Raw genomic sequence first — 20,582 nt, 5'->3', positions numbered from 1 at the left:
CCCAAGGTCCCCTATATTTTAATTTCTTCCGGAAATTTTAGTTTTGTGTTTTTATATATTTTTTTAAGATTTTATTTAATCATAAGAGACAGAGAGAGAGAGAGAGAGAGAGAGAGAGAGAGAGAGGCAGAGACTCAGGCAGAGGGAGAAGCAGGACCCATGCAGGGAGCCTGGTGTGGGACTCGATCTCAGGTCTCCAGGATCACGCCCTGGGCTGAAGGCAGCGCTAGACTGCTGAGCCACCTGGGCTGCCCTAGTTTTGTGTTTTATATTAAGTTTATGATCCATTTTGAGTTAATTTTTGTAAAAAAAAAAAAAAATCTGTGTCTAGATTTTTTTTTTTTTTTTACATGTGGATATCTAGTCACTCCAACACCATTTGTTGGAAAAAACTATGCTTTTATCCATTGAGTTGTCTTTATTCCTTTGTCAAACACTACTTGACTGTGTATGGTCTTGGTCTATTTCTTGATTTCCCTATTCTGTTCCATTGATCTATTGTCCAGGCTTTCACCAAAACCATACTGTCTTAAAAACTACAGATTTATACTAATTCTTAATGTCAGATAGTGTCAGTACTCCAACTACATTCTTCAGTATCCTGTTAGCTATTCTGGGTCTTTTTCCTCTCCAAATAAACTTTAGAATCACTCTGCCAACAGCCACAGAATTAACTTGGGATTTTGACTGCAATGGTGTTGAATCTACAGATGAAGCTGGGAAGAACTGACATCTTAACAACATACAGAAACAGAGCTCTCTCATTCATTGCTTATGGAAATGCAAAATATAATATGGCCACTTGGGATGAGTCTGGAAGTTTCTTACAAAGCTGTACATAGCTTTATCATATGATCCAATAAATATGCTCATTGGTATTTACCCAAATGCATTAAAATAATAATGTCTATACAAAACCTGCACATGGAAGTTTATTCAACTTTATTCATAAAACTCTCAAAACTTAAAAGCAGTCAACATGTCATTCAGTAGGTAAATGAATAACATGTGGTAAATACAGACAATAGAACATTCAGTTCTAAAACTACATGAAAATATCAAGCCATAAAAAGTTGTAGGAAACCTAAACTCGTATTACTATAAAGTAGCCAATCTGAAAAGGCTACGTACTGTATAATCCAACATATGGCTCTCTGAAAAAGTCTATGGAAATAGTAAAAAAGATCAGTAGTTGCCAGTGACTTAGGAGGAGGGAGAGAAAAATGATTAAATATAGCCCAGTGGGAGTTTAGGGCAGTGAAACTGTCCTGTCTGGGACTGTTACTGTAGATCATGCTTATGTCAAAACCCACGGAACTATACAACACACAGTGATCCCTAATGCAAACTAGACAATACAGTTCACCAGCAGCAGCAAATGTACCACACTAATTCAAGGTGTTACTAATAGGAGAAAAGAATATATACAGAAGGGAATATACCAATAGGGAATAGAGTATATGGGAATTCGCTGTATTCACTATAAACCTAAAACTGCTCCAAAACAATCTTTTGGTTTTTTGTTTTGTTTTGAGGCCAATAAAGGAAAGAGAAGGAAACAAACAACTCTTTGATTTCCATAGCGCTAATGGTTGCAATCTATTTAAGTTCTGGTCATGGATCCCAGACAGGTACTTTTAAACTGAGACAGGACCATTTCCTTTAACAGTATTTACATTAGGAGGTTTGAAGGGATGCCTGGGTGGCTCAGTGGTTGAGCGTCTGCCTTTAGCTCAGGTCATGATCCCGAGGTCCTGGGATCAAGTTCCACACTGGGCTCCCTGCAAGGAGCCTGCTTCTCCCTCTGCCTCTCTCATTCATTCATTCATTCATAATAAACAAATAATCTTTAAAATAAATACATACATAAGGAGGTTTGATAATGGATAATGAAAATATCAGTGAGAACCCAAACTCAGAAAGACAAAATTTCAAGTTAATATCTATTTTTGGGGTTATGTGGGTGACTCAGTCGGTTAAGCGTCTACCTTCAGCTCAGGGGTCCTGGGATTGAGCACTGTCTCAGGTTCTCTGCTCAGCAGGGAGACTGCTTCTCTCTCTCACTCTCCCTCCCCACCTCAAATAAATAAGTAAAATCTTTTTTTAAAAATCTATTTTGTTTACTTTATTTGAACAGGCAAAATGTAAAGTCAACATATTCTAAAAACTGGGTTTTTAGATCCCTGTTTGGCTCAGCGGTTTAGCACCTGCCTTCAGTCTAGGGTGTGATCCTGGAGTCCCGGGATCGAGTCCCACATCGGGATCCCTATATGGAGCCTGTTTCTCCCTCTGCCTGTGTCTCTGCCCCTCTCTCTCCCTCTGTGTCTCTCGTGAATAAATAAAATCTTTAAAAAAAGGGGGCGGGAGGATCCTTTGGTGGCTCAGCAGTTTGGTGCCTGCCTTTGGCCCCGGCAGTGGTCCTGGAGTCCCAGGATTTAGTCCTGGGATCGAGTCCCACATCGGGCTCCTTGTATGGAGCCTGCTTCTCCCTCTGCCTATTGTCTCTGCCTCTCTCTGTGTGTCTCTCATGAATAAATAAAATCTTAAAAAAAAAATTCTAAAAACCATTTCTCAAAATGTGAGACCAATGCTCTTCCAGGAGTATAGACTCCTAGGCCTAGAATAACAGAACTACTAAACAGGTGTCTGCTTCACTCAATACTTTTTTAAATTACAATAATAAACTCTTATAAGCTACTACCTAGAAGCCTTGCACCCTATGAATGTCTTATATGTATTATTCCAATTCTCCAAACATCTCTGCTAACAGAGGTAGAAAACAAAACTAATAACACTAAGTTTCAGAGACTTCTGCTTTAACTTGCCTATCTCTAACTTGCTACTTTCAAGTAGCATGCATCTACTTGAAACTTTGAGCCACCCTTTTTTTTTTAAACATTTTATTTATTCATTCATGAGAGAGAGACAGAGAGAGGCAAAGACATTGGCAGAGGGAGAAACAAGCTCCCCTTGGAGAGCCCAATGTGGGATTCAATCCCCGATCCCAGGATCATGCCCTAAGCCGAAGGCAGACATTCAACCGCTGAGCCACCCAGGTGTCCCTTTGAGCCACTTTTCTGTAAAAAAAATTTAAAAAGTCCCTAAAATCACACAAGCTTCAAACTCCACAAAACTCATATCCATCCTGCCTATGAGTTTTGTATTATCTCCCAAATTCCTACCTATACATTACTAGCTCTTCATCTATAGGGACACCCAAGGTTAAGAAAAGTAAAGTAACATGCCTGAGGTCACAGGAAGGTAAGTGCAGGAACTAGAATTAGAAATCTGGTTAACTAGGAAGCCCTTAAAATTTTTCTACCATTACTGCTTTCCAAATCAAAATGGAATGGAACCAACATGCATATACACAACACCCCTATCTCTATCCTGTTGCCCCCGCCCCCCACGCACACACACCATCTCCACCCATACGCTCCCTTACTGCAACAACATAGGTGAATGAATTCATACCACTGGAGATAAAACCAACTACCAAACCACAAAATTATGATTTATTTTTAAAGATCAAATGGATTTATTATTCTACCTTATCTAGGTTTGCATTAGTTTAAAAAGTTCCCCATTACTTAAAAACACACCAAATTAACAGATACAAAGAGAAAAATCATATGATTGAAAGCAGTGAGGATTTAAAAAGGAAAAAAAAATCTATAATCAACTCTGATATTTCAAAAAGAACATAAGCATTAGTTGATAACCCCTTGGCAAAAGATGTATACTATAGACACCTAAAATAAAGCATATTAAAAACAAAAACAAAAAAAAAAAATAAAGCATATTACTTAATGTGAAAACGGTGACACATGTCCACCAAAAGGAATACGGACCACCACCTCCATTACTATTCAACACTGTGCGGGAAGAACTGAGTGATGCAATTCGATAAATCAATTGAGAGGTACAAAAATTAGGAGTAAAACTAAGTATCTGAATAAGGAGAAAGTATTCAAAAAATCTGAGAGAATTCAATGATAAAATTAACTCAAAAATTCAGTAACGTAGCAGGAGGTGTAAAAAATTAAATCTACTGAAATCAGTAGCCTTCATCCATGCCAAGTAATATCCACTTAGAGACCATAATGGCAGAAAACACTCAGCACCTTATAAACTACAGATAAATAATTCGTATCCCTAGTATATAAAGAACTTTTAAAAATTAAGGCAGGGGGGTGTGCCTGGGTGGCTCAGTCAGTTAATAGTTCAACTCTTGACTCTTGATTCTTAGGTCACAGTCTCAGAGTTGTGAGATTGAGCCTCGCATTAGGTTCAACCCTGGGCAAGGAACCTGCTTAAGATTCGCTCTCTCCCTCTCCCTCTGCCCCTCCCCCACAAAAAAAGAAAAAAATTAAGGCAGGGGTGTGGGGGATGAGGCCAAAAACATGACAGAGAAATGACCAAAAAACATACACAGTCTATAAAGATGGAAAAAAAAAAAAAAAAAACACTGAATACATGAAAAGATGTTCAACAATTTCACACATATGAGAAAGTAAAAATAAAACTATTCTGTGAAATAAACCAAAAACAAAAGGATAAATATTGCATGACTTCACTTCCAGGAGTCCCTAGAATAGCAAAGTTACAGAGATAGAAAGTAGAAGAGGGGTGGAGAGGGGATTACGGAGCCAGTGTTTGATGAGTACAGACTGTCTGTTGGGGATGAAGAGAGAGTGCTAGAAACATACAGTGGTGACGGCTACACACATTGTAGGTATAGTTAATGCCAATGAACCATATGCAGAAAAATAGTCAAAATGATTGATCTTGTTGTATATACTTTATCACACTAAAAGAACAGCCAAAATATAAATAAAAAATATATATATATACTAAAGACACCATCTCTCACCCATTAAATTGGCAAAAATTATCAAGTATAACACACACTGTTGGCTAATAGTAGGGAAATATGCACTCCCAGGCACCACTGGGAGGAATGCCAAGTTGGAATCCTCCTTCAGCAGGAATTCTTTTATCACTATGTCATACAACTTATGGGTATCTAACTTTGGACCCTGCAATCCCACTCCCAGGAACAGACTCCCAAATTACATCTCCGACAGCACAAAACTACATTCACATACAAAAGCCTGTGGCGTTACTTATAATGACAACCCTGGAAATGTCCTAAACACCCGTAAGTAAGATGTTAAATAAACTGTTACAAGCCCACAATTACATACGATGCAACTCTTAAAAAACCACAGAGAAGATATTTAAGAACTGATAGGGAGTGAGTTCAAGAATATTTCAAGTGAAAAAAAGTCCAGGGCAAAAGAGCATCTATAGTATGCTCTTATCTTGTGTACAAAAGGAAAAACAATAAAATATATACAAGTATCTGATGAAAGTATAAAGAAAAAACACAGGAAGCATAAACCAGAAACCTTTGAGGATGGGTGAGAACACTTATCATAATTACCCTACTATTAAAAAGGGTTAAAATATGCTCAATTCACTATAAATAAGAAGAAAATCATGCAAAAACAGTCTTATTACATAAAATCAGTTACACTAAAGCTAGTGATAATAGCAGCTAGCATCGCTGGATATTAGGCATTGTTTTAAACACTATATTTATAATCAAGTGAGTTCTCACATCTCTGAGGAATATATGCTATACCACTGACTGCTTTCACAGATCTGGCCAGAGACACAAAAAGGTTAAACAACTTGTCCGAGTGCAAGAATTTAGATTTAATCTCAAACCCTCTGTCAGCTACTACTTTGATGCTTTGTAACAGAATTAAATGAATTCTCTGTCCCTCCACATGGAACATTTCAAACCTCAAAACATTACTGATTATAAAATATTAACATTCTATTATTAAATGTTAATGACTCCTTACAAAAATACTGGCTTCAAAGACGCCCAGGTGGCTCAGCGGTTTAGCGCCTGCCTTCAGTCCAGGGCGTAGTCCTGGAGTCCCGGGATCGAGTTGCACATCAGGCTCCCTGTATGGAGCCTGCGTCTCCCTCTGCCTATGTCTCTACCTCTCTTTCTCTGTGTCTCTCATGATAAATAAATAAAATTTAAAAATATTGGCTTCCCCCAAAAATCAAAATGAAGACCAGTAATTGTGTGTGATTATTCAAGGTCACGCAAAGGGGTTAGAGAAAGGCTTAAATTTGCTAGCAAAAGCAGAAGCAACTTAGTTTAAAAAAAAAAAAATCAACTGGACTTCATCAAACTACAAAACTTTTGTGCTCCAAAGGAAACAAACCATCAAAATGAAATGCCGCCCCCCTGCATGAGAAAAAATACATGCGTATTTTCTATCTGCAAAGGACTTGCATCCAGAATAAAGAATTCTCACAGTAATTTAAAAAAAGACAACTAAATTGAAAAATGAGCAACAACATTTGCAAGTCATTTGCAAATGACATTTTTCCAATGATAGACAGGAAATAAGCACATGTTCCACATTATTAATTACTTGCAAAGTAATTAATTTGCAAAGACATTTTTCCAATGATACACAGGAAATAAGCACATGTTCCACATTATTAATTACTTGCATTATTCATTAGGAAAATGCAAGTCAAAACCAATGAGCTACTCCTTCACAGCTGCTGAGATAGCTAAAATCAAAAGTACAGACAATGTCAAGTCCTGCCAAGGATGTGGTGCAACTGGAATCCTCAAACAATACTGAGGGAATATAAAATAATGCAGCTGCTTTGTAAAGTATTTTAGCAATTCCACCAAAGGTTAAACAGAGTTACCACATGACCCAGCAAACTGACTCCTAGATAGATGCCCAAATGAAACAAAAGCTTATGTTCAAAAAAAAAAAAAAAAAAACCTGTATGTTAGTAAGCTGCATTATTCCTAATAGTCAAAAAGAAGTATGGATACATGCTACACATGATCAAGCTTGGAGACGTGTCAAGCAAAAAGAAACCAGTCATAAAATCATATGATTCCATTTATATAAAATGCCCAGGACAGGCCAATCAATCCACAGAGACAGAAGGATTAATGGTTGTCAGGAGCTGAGTGAGGTGGGCTAGGAAGTAATTGCAAATGAGATTTCATTTTAAAGGCAACAAAAATATTTTGAAATTAAATAGCAGTGATGATGGTACAATTCTGTTAATATACTAGAGCTACTGGATTATATACTTGTAAGTATCTCAAAAAAGCCGCTAAAAGTCATTCTAGTCTCTTGGTAGATTCAAAGGAAAGAATTAAGACAAACTACTTAACATTATTTTATATCATTTATAATTATAAAACTCACATGTCTTATAGAGCTTGAAGATTCATTTCCAGAAGATAACTCAAGCCGGCCAAGATTTCTTCTACCATAATTTGGGTATTTGCGCCTGCATGACCTCTGCCTAGACTGTGACAGCAAAACCACCGAATCAGACTGAAACAAACATACAAATGAAAATCAACACCCAAATAAGTACAATCGTCAGCAAGATGGGCATTCTTTCAAATTCTAAAAAGCATTTAAGTCAAAAATAAAAAAACAATAATTCAAATATATATACACACCTATAGTTAAAATAAACTTGGTATTTTTACTTTTAAGGTACTTAGAAGGGATCCCTCGGTGGCTCAGGGGTTTAGCTCCTGCCTTCGGCCCGGGGCATGATCCTAGAGTCCCAGGATCAATTCCCATATCAGGCTCCCTGCATGGAGCCTGCTTCTCCCTCTGCCTATGTCTCTGCCTCTCTCTCTTTCACTCTCTCACTCTCTCTCTCTCCCGCCGTGTCTCATGAATAAATAAATAAAATCTTAAAAAAAAAAAAAGGTACTTAGAAGACATGGCTAATGAGGCATATTATATCAGCATTTTCCAAATTAAATTGTCAGTAGTTTTGCTATTCATACTATAACAGCAACAACCCCAAAAGGGGTAGCTCTTAAATTATATAATTTAGAGGTGAAAATATATATTTGTATATTATGACGCTATTACCAACATTAGAAACATATCAATGTTTGTGTACACAGGTATCAAGAAATATCTAAAATAATCCTCAAATATTAACCTCACTTGCTTCCAGATTATAAATTTTTAGAGGATTTGTTTTCAATACTTTTCAGCTTGACTTTAATTTTTAAAATATATTTTATCAAAACAAAATAATTAAATAATCTTTAAAAATCTAATATATGTGTAACTGCAGTGTCATGAGGAGGGAAACATATAGTATGCAAATGCTAGCCAAAGGAAAGCTAGCATAGCCATATGAAGATTTTAGAGAATAAAACATTAATAGAAATGAGTGAAAATTCATACTGAAAAAAGGTTCAATTCAGTAGGGAAAAAGGAAATTCTAAATGCGTGTGTACCAAATAATATAGCTGCAAACCACATAAAAATAGAGAGAAATCCACAAACATAATGAAATTTTAACACCTATCTCACTATAGGTAGAAGTACAATCATTCTGAAATGGCACAAGGCATTAACTACCAAGCGGAATATACACATATCCAATGATCCAAAAACTGTACTCCAAAGCATATACTTAAAAGAAATATGCACACAGATGCCGAGAGATATATACAAAATGTCGAAAGCAGAATTATGACTAATAGTCAAACATAAAAACAACCCAAATGTCCTTCAAGAACAGACTGAATAGCAGCATGTTCATCAAGCAATGCAAACAGATGGACTTCACCTACTCACAGCAACACAGATAAATCTCATGTAGTCAAATGACTAAGCCAGATAAAAAAGATTTGCATACTTCAGGATGCCACTTAGATCAGTGTTTCTTGATGTTTTTGTAACATCACTACCCTACAGGAAACTCTGAACTTTTTTTCTGATTTGCTCCTCTACAAAATATCATGCCATAGATCTACACTGCCACTGTTTACACACCATGTATTACTGTGCTTGTGCTTTGCACGTGAGAAGGTTAAGTATAAAGCATAGACTTTTTACTCAATATAGGATTAAGAATCATAATTTCTGAGTTAAAGATTAAATTGAAAATTTTAAAGCACTTCACATTTTACTTTCTAACTATTCCTTGAATTTTAATTTACACAGACTGTAACATACCAAATAACATACCCAAATTAGAACTATGAATACATAAGAACAGCAATATAATCAAATTTTTAAAATCTTGCAAAACTTATTATTCCAGCAAAAGTAAAGCTTAATTGAAAAAATGTATTTGTTTCTTAAAAATTATTTTAGTGAATTTAACTTTCAAATTTTTTTCATGAGAAAACATCCTAACTCGGGGCAAAGATACTCAATATTCTTCTTCTCAATACTGGACAAAATGAGCTGAATCACTTTTAAAGATAAAAACTATTTTTACTTCATCCTCAATGCCCAAATCACATACAAAATTACCAAGCATCAAGCTTAAACAACAAGGCACATCATGACAGCCCAGCACACACAGGCCATCTGTCAGGACATGCCTTCAACACTGAGTGGTCAACTGAAAGCAAGTCCTGGAAACACAATCACTTTACAACCAAGTTTTGTAGCAGTGATCTTGAAACATTTTGCACATCTTCCACAAATTAATGCTGTTCATGTTATGTTCATGAAAATCAAAAGAGAAACTAAATATTAAGGAGTAAGATTTCCTTTGGCAGGATGAAGCTTTGGAGGGTCACAAACCACTGTAAGTCTAAGATTTTTCTTTTATGTGAATATCTGGATAAACTTGAAACAAAGCTAACCAGCAGTTTTAGAAGTCAAAGGGTTGGCTAGTTGTGGAAGTCAGTGAGTGGAAATGCACCTAAAATGCCTGTAATGGGCCTGTAACATTCCAGTTCTTGACCTGAGTGGTCATCAGACAGTAATTTTCCAGAATCCTTTGGCATTGTTAGGCATTAGGCTACTTCCTTCCCTCAAGCTTCAGACCACTCTTTCCTAACAGCTGTACAACCTCATGTCTACTCTTCTTTTAAATCCCAAACAGAAGACTGTGAGCAAGAAATATTCTACCTCAGGCAAAAGTTACTAATATTCTCACTGAACCAAAAGGAAGCATAAATTCAGTTTAATTTCTAATAATTCCTAAACAAATAGAATTTACGTTACCTTTTGTGTGAACTGGAGAGTCTTCCTTTTTCTTCCTATTATATAAAGATTTCTTTCCTCTTCACCTTTCTCTATTCTGAAGTCTTCCAACTTCCTACAAATAAAAGTATCCAGTTATAGGAGTTAATGAACTGATGCATAAAGTAAAGAATATAAAGAGGAAAAACTAATCATTTTGACTTAGGGCAAAATAAAATTATATATTTTTTAAATTAATACAGAAAGTTCCTAAAGTTATTACAAAATAAGTCAAGCTCTAGTTTTATGTTAGAAATTTAATATAATCTCAGACAGGAGGTCCTTTTTTCATATTTAATACAGAAATATTCGTTTGTTTGTATTTTCATTGACCCAATACAGCCAATGCAAACAGGATCTTTCATACTGGCTACTCAAAATCTCCCTATGAATTTTCCAATATTGCAATTCCTTTCTCTAAAGAAATAAAAGAGAATCCTCCTCTAAATTTATTCAAACTTCATGTTTTATAATTTTTAGAAAATCAGAATAGCAGTGTTACTCATACTTCTAATTACTTACATCTCCAACTAACATGATACAAAAGAAAGATTGTTATTGTGACTGACTTCATTCAACACAAGGGACCTTCCACCAAAAGGAAGATACTGAAGTTAAATTTCCTTCTCTATGGTTAGAAAATTCACGTGACTGTCCTTTTTCTACAATTTGAACATTGTTGAAAACATACAGCTTTGTGTTCTGTGTTCACTTTAAAATCCCACTTGGGCCACTTTCAAAACTGACATATTGGCCATGCTTCAAGATACAAACGGATGCTCAAAAGAGTATGCACACAAATGCCCTAAGATATCTTTTATCTTTCATCTGAGATAAAAACTGATTTCTACAGAAACTGCATTTTTCTCTCGGTACATCTCCAGCCCACACTCAGAATACAGTGGAGCAATACTGTATCCACAGAGCAGCTCTAAATCAGACTCAACCCTTCACGAGTTGTCAGTTTCACCAATTTTATGTGTATTTAAGGAACTATATAAGGTTTTTCACTTGCAGCCAGATGAAATTCTATCCCATAGCTGTACGCTTCTCTTTGTTTTGAAAATGAAACACTACATACACTTCATTCTCAACCAATAATAAAGCAAAGGAACATTCTAGGCCTTCATGAGTATAATCTTCAACTCTGCAATTCCATGGCTAAATGAGACCGTCAGTTAAGGGATATTATAAAGATCACATAAAATAATATAAAGAATATAAAGAATCAGCATGAACAGAATGAAGAAAGTCTCTACTATAACCGAATTAAGACAAACTAAATGCCTGAAATCCGGCCCCAACCAGAATTGTGTCTACTGGAAAGTAGTGCTGTATACTTAGCATTCTGTCCTTTGGGGTCATCTCACACTTTCATTTATTACCTAAATTTCTCACAATGGACACATATTACTTTCATAGTTGGAAAACTTTAATTTTCTCTTGATCCACATCGAATACCAGCTTAAGTAAACAGTTCTGTGAAATTCCCAATGCTCCCACTAAAGGACTGTCATCAAGAGCACTGATTGAGGAACCCCTGGGTGGCTCAGTGGTTGAGCGGTTGGTTGCCTTTGGCTCAGGGCATGATCCTGGGGGCCGGGGATCGAGTCCCGCATTGGGTTCCCTGCAGGGAGCCTGCTTCTCCCTCTGCCTATGTCTCTGCCTCTCTCTCTCTCTCTGTCTCACGAATAAATAAATAAAATCTTAAAAAAGAAAAAAAAAAAGAGAGAGAGAGAGCACTGTTACCAGATCATTCAGCATCTCCTTTACAAAATCCCATATGTATTTTAGAATACAGTACTGCCAAGAGTTACACTCTTCTTTGGGAAAAATTATAGCGGACAGCTAGTTGACACAAAAATTCCATTCTCCTTTTCTCCCTTTGAAACAGAATCTCAGTTTCTATCTAGGCTCTCTGCTGCTCTAAATACAATCTATCACCAAGCTAAGTATGGCCATATAACAACATTCTGGTCCATGAGTTATGAGCAGAAAATGTCAAATGCAACCATTAAGGCTGCTTAAGTGAAGTCCCTCAACAAGAAATGTCCTTATTGTCTGTTTCTCTTCCTTTCTCTGGCCTAAATCTCAACCTCCATCACAAATGAAGATATATGATTGCCACTGTACCCAGTCCAACTAATCTTGGACTTTGAGGTGACTTTAAGATTGGAAGCCACACTCTAAGATGGAGATCAGAAACAGAGGAGCCAGAGTTGGTGATTAATCGGGAACCATGATTCCAGCCTAAAACTATCTCCATTCTTCCACGTTAAGAGAATAAATAAATACTTCTTTAAGGAACTATTCACCAGGTCTTTCACTCCTGCTATTTGTATGCTTCTCTTGTTTTGGGGTTGTTTTTTTTTTTAAGATTTTATTTATTTATTCATGAGAGACAGAGAGAGAGAGAGGCAGACACGTAGGCAGAGGAAGAAGCAGGCTCCATGCAGGGAGCCCAATGTGGGATTAGATCCCAGGACTCCAGGATCACACCCTGGGCCAAGAGCAGACGCTCAACCGCTGAGCCACCCAGGTGTCCCACTTCTCCTGGTTTTAACAAAAAGTATCCCAAAATGACACTTTTGAGTTCTGACGCCTAGGCAACTCAGACATAATTTTAAGGCTTAGTCATAGCATAGCACTATAGGACGGTGATTTCCTGTATTTCTCATCCCAATACCAGATTTTGCTTTTCATTACTTTGTGTATTTATAAACATTCTTAAATTCACTGCATAGTATGTAAGTACTACATTCCTCCACCAATTACTGAAACTCTTCTGCATCAACACATGAAGGACATACCTTTACAAAATTACCTTCAAAGAATTAATTGCGACATTAATAGAATACTGAACATTTCAGATATCAATGAAAAGCAACATTTGCTACCTGTCTTTCATTACCTCAAAAATCAGCAGGTTACAACTCAGTAGCAAGAAGACCCTACTGCCCAGACTATAACTGTGAAATATTTCCCACTTTAAGAAAAACCAGGCTGTTTAAAAGAAAAGAATGATTCCACATCCAGGATGAGAAATTTAGAAGATAAACTTGTAACTCCTTGCCATGCCTGATAACAGGGACGTTATAGAAGGATACTACCTGTCATTTCAAAAGGATTCAGGAGACACCTCCAAGTGGCTCTTCCAGGTCAGAGACGGAAAAACTTAAAAATCAGTAAGGATATTAGAAAGAAGCTAAATCATGGCAGTGAGATTTACACAGTGAAGAACACAAACACAAACTGGTCGTTACTGGGGGTGGAAGGGAGTAAATCTTCATTTTGAAGGTGAATAAAGCAAGATAAGCATCTATCTTATCTTTTTGATACAAACTTTACCACTAGGTGAAGAGTACATTTGGGTAAATTTCTTTTTTAGAAGCACCCACTGTAACAAATGAAGACTTCAGAGTTGAGCAATCACTGTTTCATGGCTCCTAATGAGTTAATGGACCCAGCCAGTGAACACCAACGCCTGCTTGCCTCATGAAAAGACAACACGTATTATGTGCCTTTTCACAAAGTAACTTAAATGGTCTTGCAAAGAACTGAAAACACGCCATGAAACAATTGGAAATTTAAACACAGACTGAGTATTTGATTCTACTGAATTATTTTTTTAAGGTTATGATAAAATTAGGACTGTTTGTAATATTGAAAATATCTTATCTTTTAGAATTACACAGACATATTTATGAAAAAAATGATACACCTGGGATTTACTTCAAAATAACACTGAAGGAAAAAAAAAAAAAAAAAAATAACACTGAAGGGAGAAAAGCAGGTATTTGTAAAGATGAAACAAGAATGGTTAAGAAAAAATTTACCATAGTAAAAACTTAGAGAACAATTTCGACATTTTCCTACCACAATTAAAAGATTCCAACCCAATACTAAAATATATTTATATGATTATTTATACCACTAATGGAGTAAAAAATGCATAAAATAACCATATAGATATATTTTTGTAAAAAGAAACAATATTAATAGATATCCTAAAACAAACCTAAATATGCCTAGTGGTACCTCTGGTACAACCACTCTTCGTTTCCAAGCCTGCAGGTCACGTTCTGTAGCAATCTGACTACGTGGAGCATTTTGATGCATCTGACGAACACCTTCAACTTGTCCACTGCGACGCAGACCAATGTTTGGAGGGGACTGGATGTCTAAGCTCAGCCTTCTAAAACCTAAAGAAAAATTGTCAAAATTGATTCCAAAACAAATATGCATTGAACATGTAATAGGAATATACATTCCTCCTAATAAGCTACAAAAAACAAAAATACCAATCAAAACAACTCTGTAAAAAAGAATCATAATGTAACTGAGATCAAAATACAGGACACCTTTTAACTTCAACTTCCATTTTTACTAGACTTCCTGAAATCTTTTAATGTACAGATATTTTCTATTATACTGCTATTATTTGCAATCCTAAAGGTCTTGCCTTCCTCAAAACTGCACACTTAAAACACCTCTTTTTGGAAAAATTAGCATTGCAGATAGTCTCCTCAAACTATGGTGGCTTCATAATAAGAGCTAAAACACCAACATTACTTGTGGCTTTAAGAGATAATCTGTGCCACTGGGGCAGGCAAGCTCCCGAAGTGGATATTAAAAACTTCACAAAATGCGACAGGGAAATGCTGGCAAGCTCCTGAATTGGAGCTGAGAGAGTGAAGGACAGGGCAACACAGACCCCAGGAACCCAGCCTGTGCAGAGCTGATCTGGGGGACAAAGGAGGCACAGCAGCCTCCCATGACTGCAAGTCAGCAGGATGAATTATGGAGCCCAAAGTAGAAACAGATATCCCAGGTAAAGTGCTTGTTTTCTTAAAACATTGGATGAAGGGGCTCCTCCTATTAGTGTAACAGAAACTATGGGCTATATCCATGTTTGTAGGATGACAAAAAATTCTGGGAGTACCAGTGCAGCATGACATGGCAGGGATCACAGCTTCTCTAATCTTCCACAGCATTCATCTTCCCCCGTTGAGTTTCCATCTGTTTAACCACTGTCTGCTCCTCTACGTTATCTCCACTACTAATGTAATGAATACTACATTCCAGGATCAGGAACTTCATCCTGAAAATTCATTCAAGCCTTCTGATTCCGTAAGAAACATTTAGCGCTCTAACCAACTAATATTTTTTAATTAAAAATGTTTAAAGGGAAACCTAGAACTGTAGTTTTCCTTAAACATTCAAACACACTTTGTTCTTTACTCATTTAATACAATTTTATAAATACTCTTATCTTAGAGCAAAAAAGGTTTTAACAGCCTCTCTAGGTACTTGAAAATCAAACATTCCTTTACTAGCACACCAACTTCACACCTAATGAAATCACCCTCAGACTACTGAAGTGGTAAAAATACACTTCAAATTTTTCACGCTGCACGTAACTGATAGTGACTTCATTTACTCTCAGTTCAGCCTTATTAAGACAAGGTATTTCTCATACATCTTACCTCTTCGAGGTGTTTCTTCTCCACTTGGAAGTCCACTGGGAAGAGTATCCTGATCTGCTCCCATTCTCTGATCCTGCTGCTGCTGCAACTGTCTTATCATTCCATCAAGAACACTGGACTCTGGGCTTCGTTCACCATTATCATTGGTTTGTAGGCTTATAATCTGTTCAATCACCTCTCCGTCACCTGTAAATTCAAAATCATAATAAACACAAATAGGAAAACTCTCGAACCCTAAACCCCTGAAGTAAGCATGTAGAAACACGTGGAAGTTTCAGCAGAAGCTTCATTTTACTGTTACACACTAACAGTCCCCTCAAACTTACATAAGACATACTTCATTCAACTCTGATTTCCTGAGGTCTCGGACAAGACCAGAGTAACAATGTGTTATTTCTGATGTACAGAAAAAGAGTGGCATTTCTTCTCTGCTTTTTTTTTTTTTTTTTAAATTTCTTAAGAGAGTAATACTCTTCAACAAACTATGGCTGTAGCTCCTGAAAGCAGGTGCAGTAGAGGGAGGGAGGGAGAAGCTACTCATGCTTTGCCCACTAAGCTTAAGTTCCTCTATCCCTTACGTATGCTTTTAGCATAGCCAGTACCCATAATTCTTCAAGTACAAAATCAGGATTTTTAGAAAGTCACTTTGCTTCTTTATTTTTCAACTAACAGGTTCAGTTAGTATTAATGGATAGAAAGTGTTAGATGGTTGTGGGGTCTGGAAATTTATCTAAACACTAACATATCCTCCCACATAAAATCAATCTTCTTTGAACAGAATACAGACCAAGCCCCCACCCACTTATAAGTAGAACCCTACCAGATTGAAATTAATAGGGTATTTGCAAAAAGAATGAAAAATGTAACCTAGTCTCTACAGTAACAGATCCAGAAACTAAAAAATGTCATATACTATTTCAGGAAAAAAAAAAAAAAAAATACTTGCATCCTACTATCTGAATTAAATTCCCTTCTATCTCATGGATAACATCTCCATTTCACCATGACCATCAATGAAGAACTTACAAGAGCTAAATGTCCTAATTCTGTATCTTAAAATCACTGTTTCTATATTTTCAAAAAATGAGCTAAGAAAGCAAAAAGTGGAGCCCTAATCTAAAATGATAAAAAGATTTTAATTAGAACAGGGAATGGTAAAAGATTCCTAAGACCACCACATGGAATGAAAGGGAAAACAACAGAAAAGATGACTCTTGGTCCTCTCCCTCTCCCTGTAAAAACCCGAGGTCTACAGAACATAGAACTTTTCATTCATAGCACAAAACACTTAATGTAACATGGCAAATATCATGAGAACGAGTTGGCATAATGCTATCCAAATACTGAAATATTAAACTTGGGTTCTATGGGTTCCCAAGTGGCTCAGGCAGTTAAGCATCTGCCCTTTGGCTCACGTCATGATCCCAGGGTCCTGAGATGGGTCCAAGTTGGGCTCCCTGCTCAACTGGGAGTCTTTTCTCTCTCATTCTGCCTCGGAAATAAAATGTTTAAATAAAAATACAGTGGGGTTCTACCCATGAAGATTTAAGTACTATAGGAACTGCCCTCCCCACCATAAATTACCACAACCCTGGAAAAATTATATACATGCATAAAATATATATATAACCCTGGTTTTCAGACACTGGACAACAGATACAGAGCACTGTAATCCCTGAGGGAAGACCAATAACGGAGTCTAGCCTTCTGATTGCCCCAGGTAACAGTTGGAGGCACTTTCCAGGTTGCAAAATAAGGAGAGGAAATCCAAAGAGCATCCAGAGGTTTCAATAAGTTGAGGAGACAGAGGTCAGAGCTTGGGAGCAGCAGGGAAGCCTAGAATACGCAGGGCTGAACATCAGAGAAGAGTGAATTGCATGGAAATGCAATTCCATCAGAGATACACAGTGATGCTGAACTGATCCTTTGACTAAATAATGATACATGCACACACTGGGTAAAACTCCACCCTGCAGGTGGAAAAAACATGAAAAGTCAGTATCCCAAAAAATTCCCAGAGCTCTCACAGAGCTAAAAATAGTCCATGTTCCCACCAGCCAGAAAGAGAAACTTCAGAATATATAGAAGATTTGTTCTATGCATACTTCCAATCTTAAACTCAGAAGTTAAAAATGTGTGTTTAAGGCAATGAAAAGTACAATGACTGTTCATGGTCTGGTGCCAGAAGTTTTACCCACTGCTGATTCCGTACCATCAGTACAATTGTCAACACAATCAAAAAGGTAAGTATTATTATGAAATAGTTGCAACTTTGAAGGCCTCATAAAAAAGATCATGTATAAAACCACAGGTCTGCAAACCACACTCAACAATTCCTGTCCTACAGCAACCATTAAAAGTAACTAAGACAAACATGTATCGTAAGATATTAGTGGAGATAGTATGAAATACTAAAAAGTAATCGATTTCAAACAAGGCAGGAAAAAAAGAAAAGGCACAAAGAATAGAAAGGATAAAGAGAAAAAAAACAGCAAAATGGTAGAAAATTAACCCTGACCATACTAATAATTTTATTAAATGTAAAAGGCCTACATTTTCCAATTAACAGACAGGTTCAAATTGGATGGGTGCCTATAAGAAATCTATTTTTTTGATTTTTTAAAGATTTTATTTATTTATTCATGAGACATACAGAGAGAGGGAAAGACACAAGCAGAGGGAGAAGCAGGCTCTCCGTGGAGAACCCAACATGAGACTCAATCCCAGGACCCCAGATCACGCTCTGAGCTGAAGGCAGACACTCTACTACTGAGTCACCCAGGTGTCCCAAGAAATCTGTTTGAATATAAAGATATAAATTGGCTATAAAAACTGAAAAGAGGGGATCCCTGGGTGGCTCAGCAGTTTGGCACCTGCCTTCGGCCCACAGGGTGTGATCCTGGAGCCCCGGGATCGAGTCCCACATCAGGCTTCCTGCATGGAGCCTGCTTCTCCCCTCTGCCTCTGTCTCTCATCAATAAATAAAATCTTAAAAAAAATAAAATAAAAAAAAAACTGAAAAGATACACCATGACAATACTAAAGAAAATTGGCTGGATTAGTATTTTAATATGAAAACCAAAAAAATACTCTTCAAAAGAAGAAATGCTACTAGGGGAAAAAAGGAACAATTCATAACGATAAAAGAATTCACCAAGAGAACAATCTGAAATGTGTCTGCACCTTATAACAGAACTTTAAAATACATAAAGCAATAATTAATAAAATCAAAGAAAGACCTAAGATAAACCCAGTTGTTAGTTTGGTACTTCAGCACTCCCAAGAGGAACCCCAAAATGGAAAAAAGCCAAATGCCCTTCAACTGTTACTGAATGAATAAATGACAGTATATGCATACAACAGTACTCTATTAACAAACAGGAACAAATAGCTGATCTGTGCAAGAACAAAAATGAATCTCAAAAGCAGCATGCTAAGTTAAAGAAGCCAAACAGAAGATTTAGTATTGTACAATTCGACTTATACAAAGTTCCTCAAAAATACAAAATTAAAGTGACAAAATAGAACAGTCATTCCAAGAAAGCCAGAAGAACTTTTGAGGGTATTAGAAACATTTTGTACCTTGATGGTGGTAGTTACATGACTGTTCAACATGTGCCAAACTAATCTGACTTGTAAAACTTAAATTTGGTGAATTTTGTTTTATGTAAACTATACCTTAAACTAATAGAAAATATGTAATTGAAACAGTAAACATATAGTGATTTACACATCAAGTTTTAGCCTCAAATATAACTGGTGATTAACTTTTTTTTTTTTTTTAAGATTTTATTTATTCATGAGAGACACAGAGAGAGAGGGGGGCAGAGACACAGGCAGAGGGAGAAGCAGGCTCCATGCAGGGAGCCCAAAGCGGGACTCGATCCTGGGTCTCCAGGATCATGCCCTGGGTTGAAGGCGGCCTAAACCACTGAGCCACCGGGGTGCCCGGTGATTAACTTTTAGTAAAACAAACCTCATCCAAACAAAACAGAAGCATTTTTTTCTTTGCTTAATAACATCTGTACGGAGAAACACTGCACTGCTGGGAACAAATACAAAAACAAAACAAAACAAAACCTCTGCCCTTGACTAGGGCAGGCAAAGTACAAGACAGGACTCAAACATCTTGTGCCAGAATGTAAGGAAATGTTCAAGGGACGCAGTAAAGAGAACACTCAGCCCGAAAAGATTCTCACACTCAAATCTAAAAACAGTATTAGCAACAAAATAATAACCATTATGGATTATAGCCCATTATATAACAACCCCTAAATCCATATTAAAATTTAATGAACTGTCTAAACATATAAAAGGCAGACTAATAAAATGCAAATGCAATGATGACAGAATTAGAAAACAACCATTTTTGCTGCAATCTTTGGAACAACTGAATCAAGCAAAAATCATCAGTGGACTCTAAAACTTTTAGGTAAAGTTGTATCTCCCCACAAATGTTTTACTAATTACAAAGAGAAAAATAACTCTATGGTGCAGAAACTTGGCAGGCACCACCTTAACCAAATTTTTTCAATAACATCATCAATATTTGTATAAAACACAATCAAATCATAAGCATCCTGATGTGATGCTGCAGGTAAGCTACATCATCATTTACACACTGTATTCTATCAAAAAATGTACAACATGGGGGCACCTGGGTGGCTCAGTCAGATTCTTCATCTTAAGAGTAATGAGTTTGAGCCCCACATTAAGTGTAGAGATTACTTAAAAATAAACTTAAAAAAAAAAAAAAGTACAACCTGAACTTCACCAATGACAATTAATTAACTTTAATGTACAGTCCCAAATTGAGATCCACATCAGGGGAGAACAATAAAAGCTTTAACAGGCATTAGAATAACAGATAACATTTGATTGCAGACTATAGATTTCATAACAGTATTACATCAGTGTTAAATGCCATATTTGGTAACTGTTTATGGTTACATAAGAGAGTACCTTTGTTCTTAGAAAATACATATTGAAGTTATCTAGGGATAAATGAACACAC

General features: G+C 36.6%; 1 protein-coding gene across 1 annotated transcript in view; it reads right to left on the bottom strand.

Annotated features, from left to right (window-relative positions):
• Positions 1-20,582, bottom strand: part of BRWD1 (bromodomain and WD repeat domain containing 1) — a 117,791-nt gene that overhangs the window by 49,097 nt on the left and 48,112 nt on the right. The window contains exons 18-21 of the mRNA XM_072740548.1: positions 15,569-15,754; positions 14,101-14,284; positions 10,065-10,158; positions 7,269-7,400 (exon numbers count right to left, since the gene is read on the bottom strand). Coding sequence (XP_072596649.1) covers positions 7,269-7,400; positions 10,065-10,158; positions 14,101-14,284; positions 15,569-15,754 — 596 coding nt within the window. The remainder of the gene's footprint in view (positions 1-7,268; positions 7,401-10,064; positions 10,159-14,100; positions 14,285-15,568; positions 15,755-20,582) is intronic.

Source organism: Vulpes vulpes, chromosome 15 (assembly GCF_048418805.1).
Source record: "Vulpes vulpes isolate BD-2025 chromosome 15, VulVul3, whole genome shotgun sequence".
NCBI classification, from domain to species: Eukaryota; Metazoa; Chordata; class Mammalia; order Carnivora; family Canidae; genus Vulpes; species Vulpes vulpes.
The sequence above is the reverse complement of the archived record's forward strand: the minus strand, read 5'-3'. Positions and strand labels throughout refer to the sequence as shown.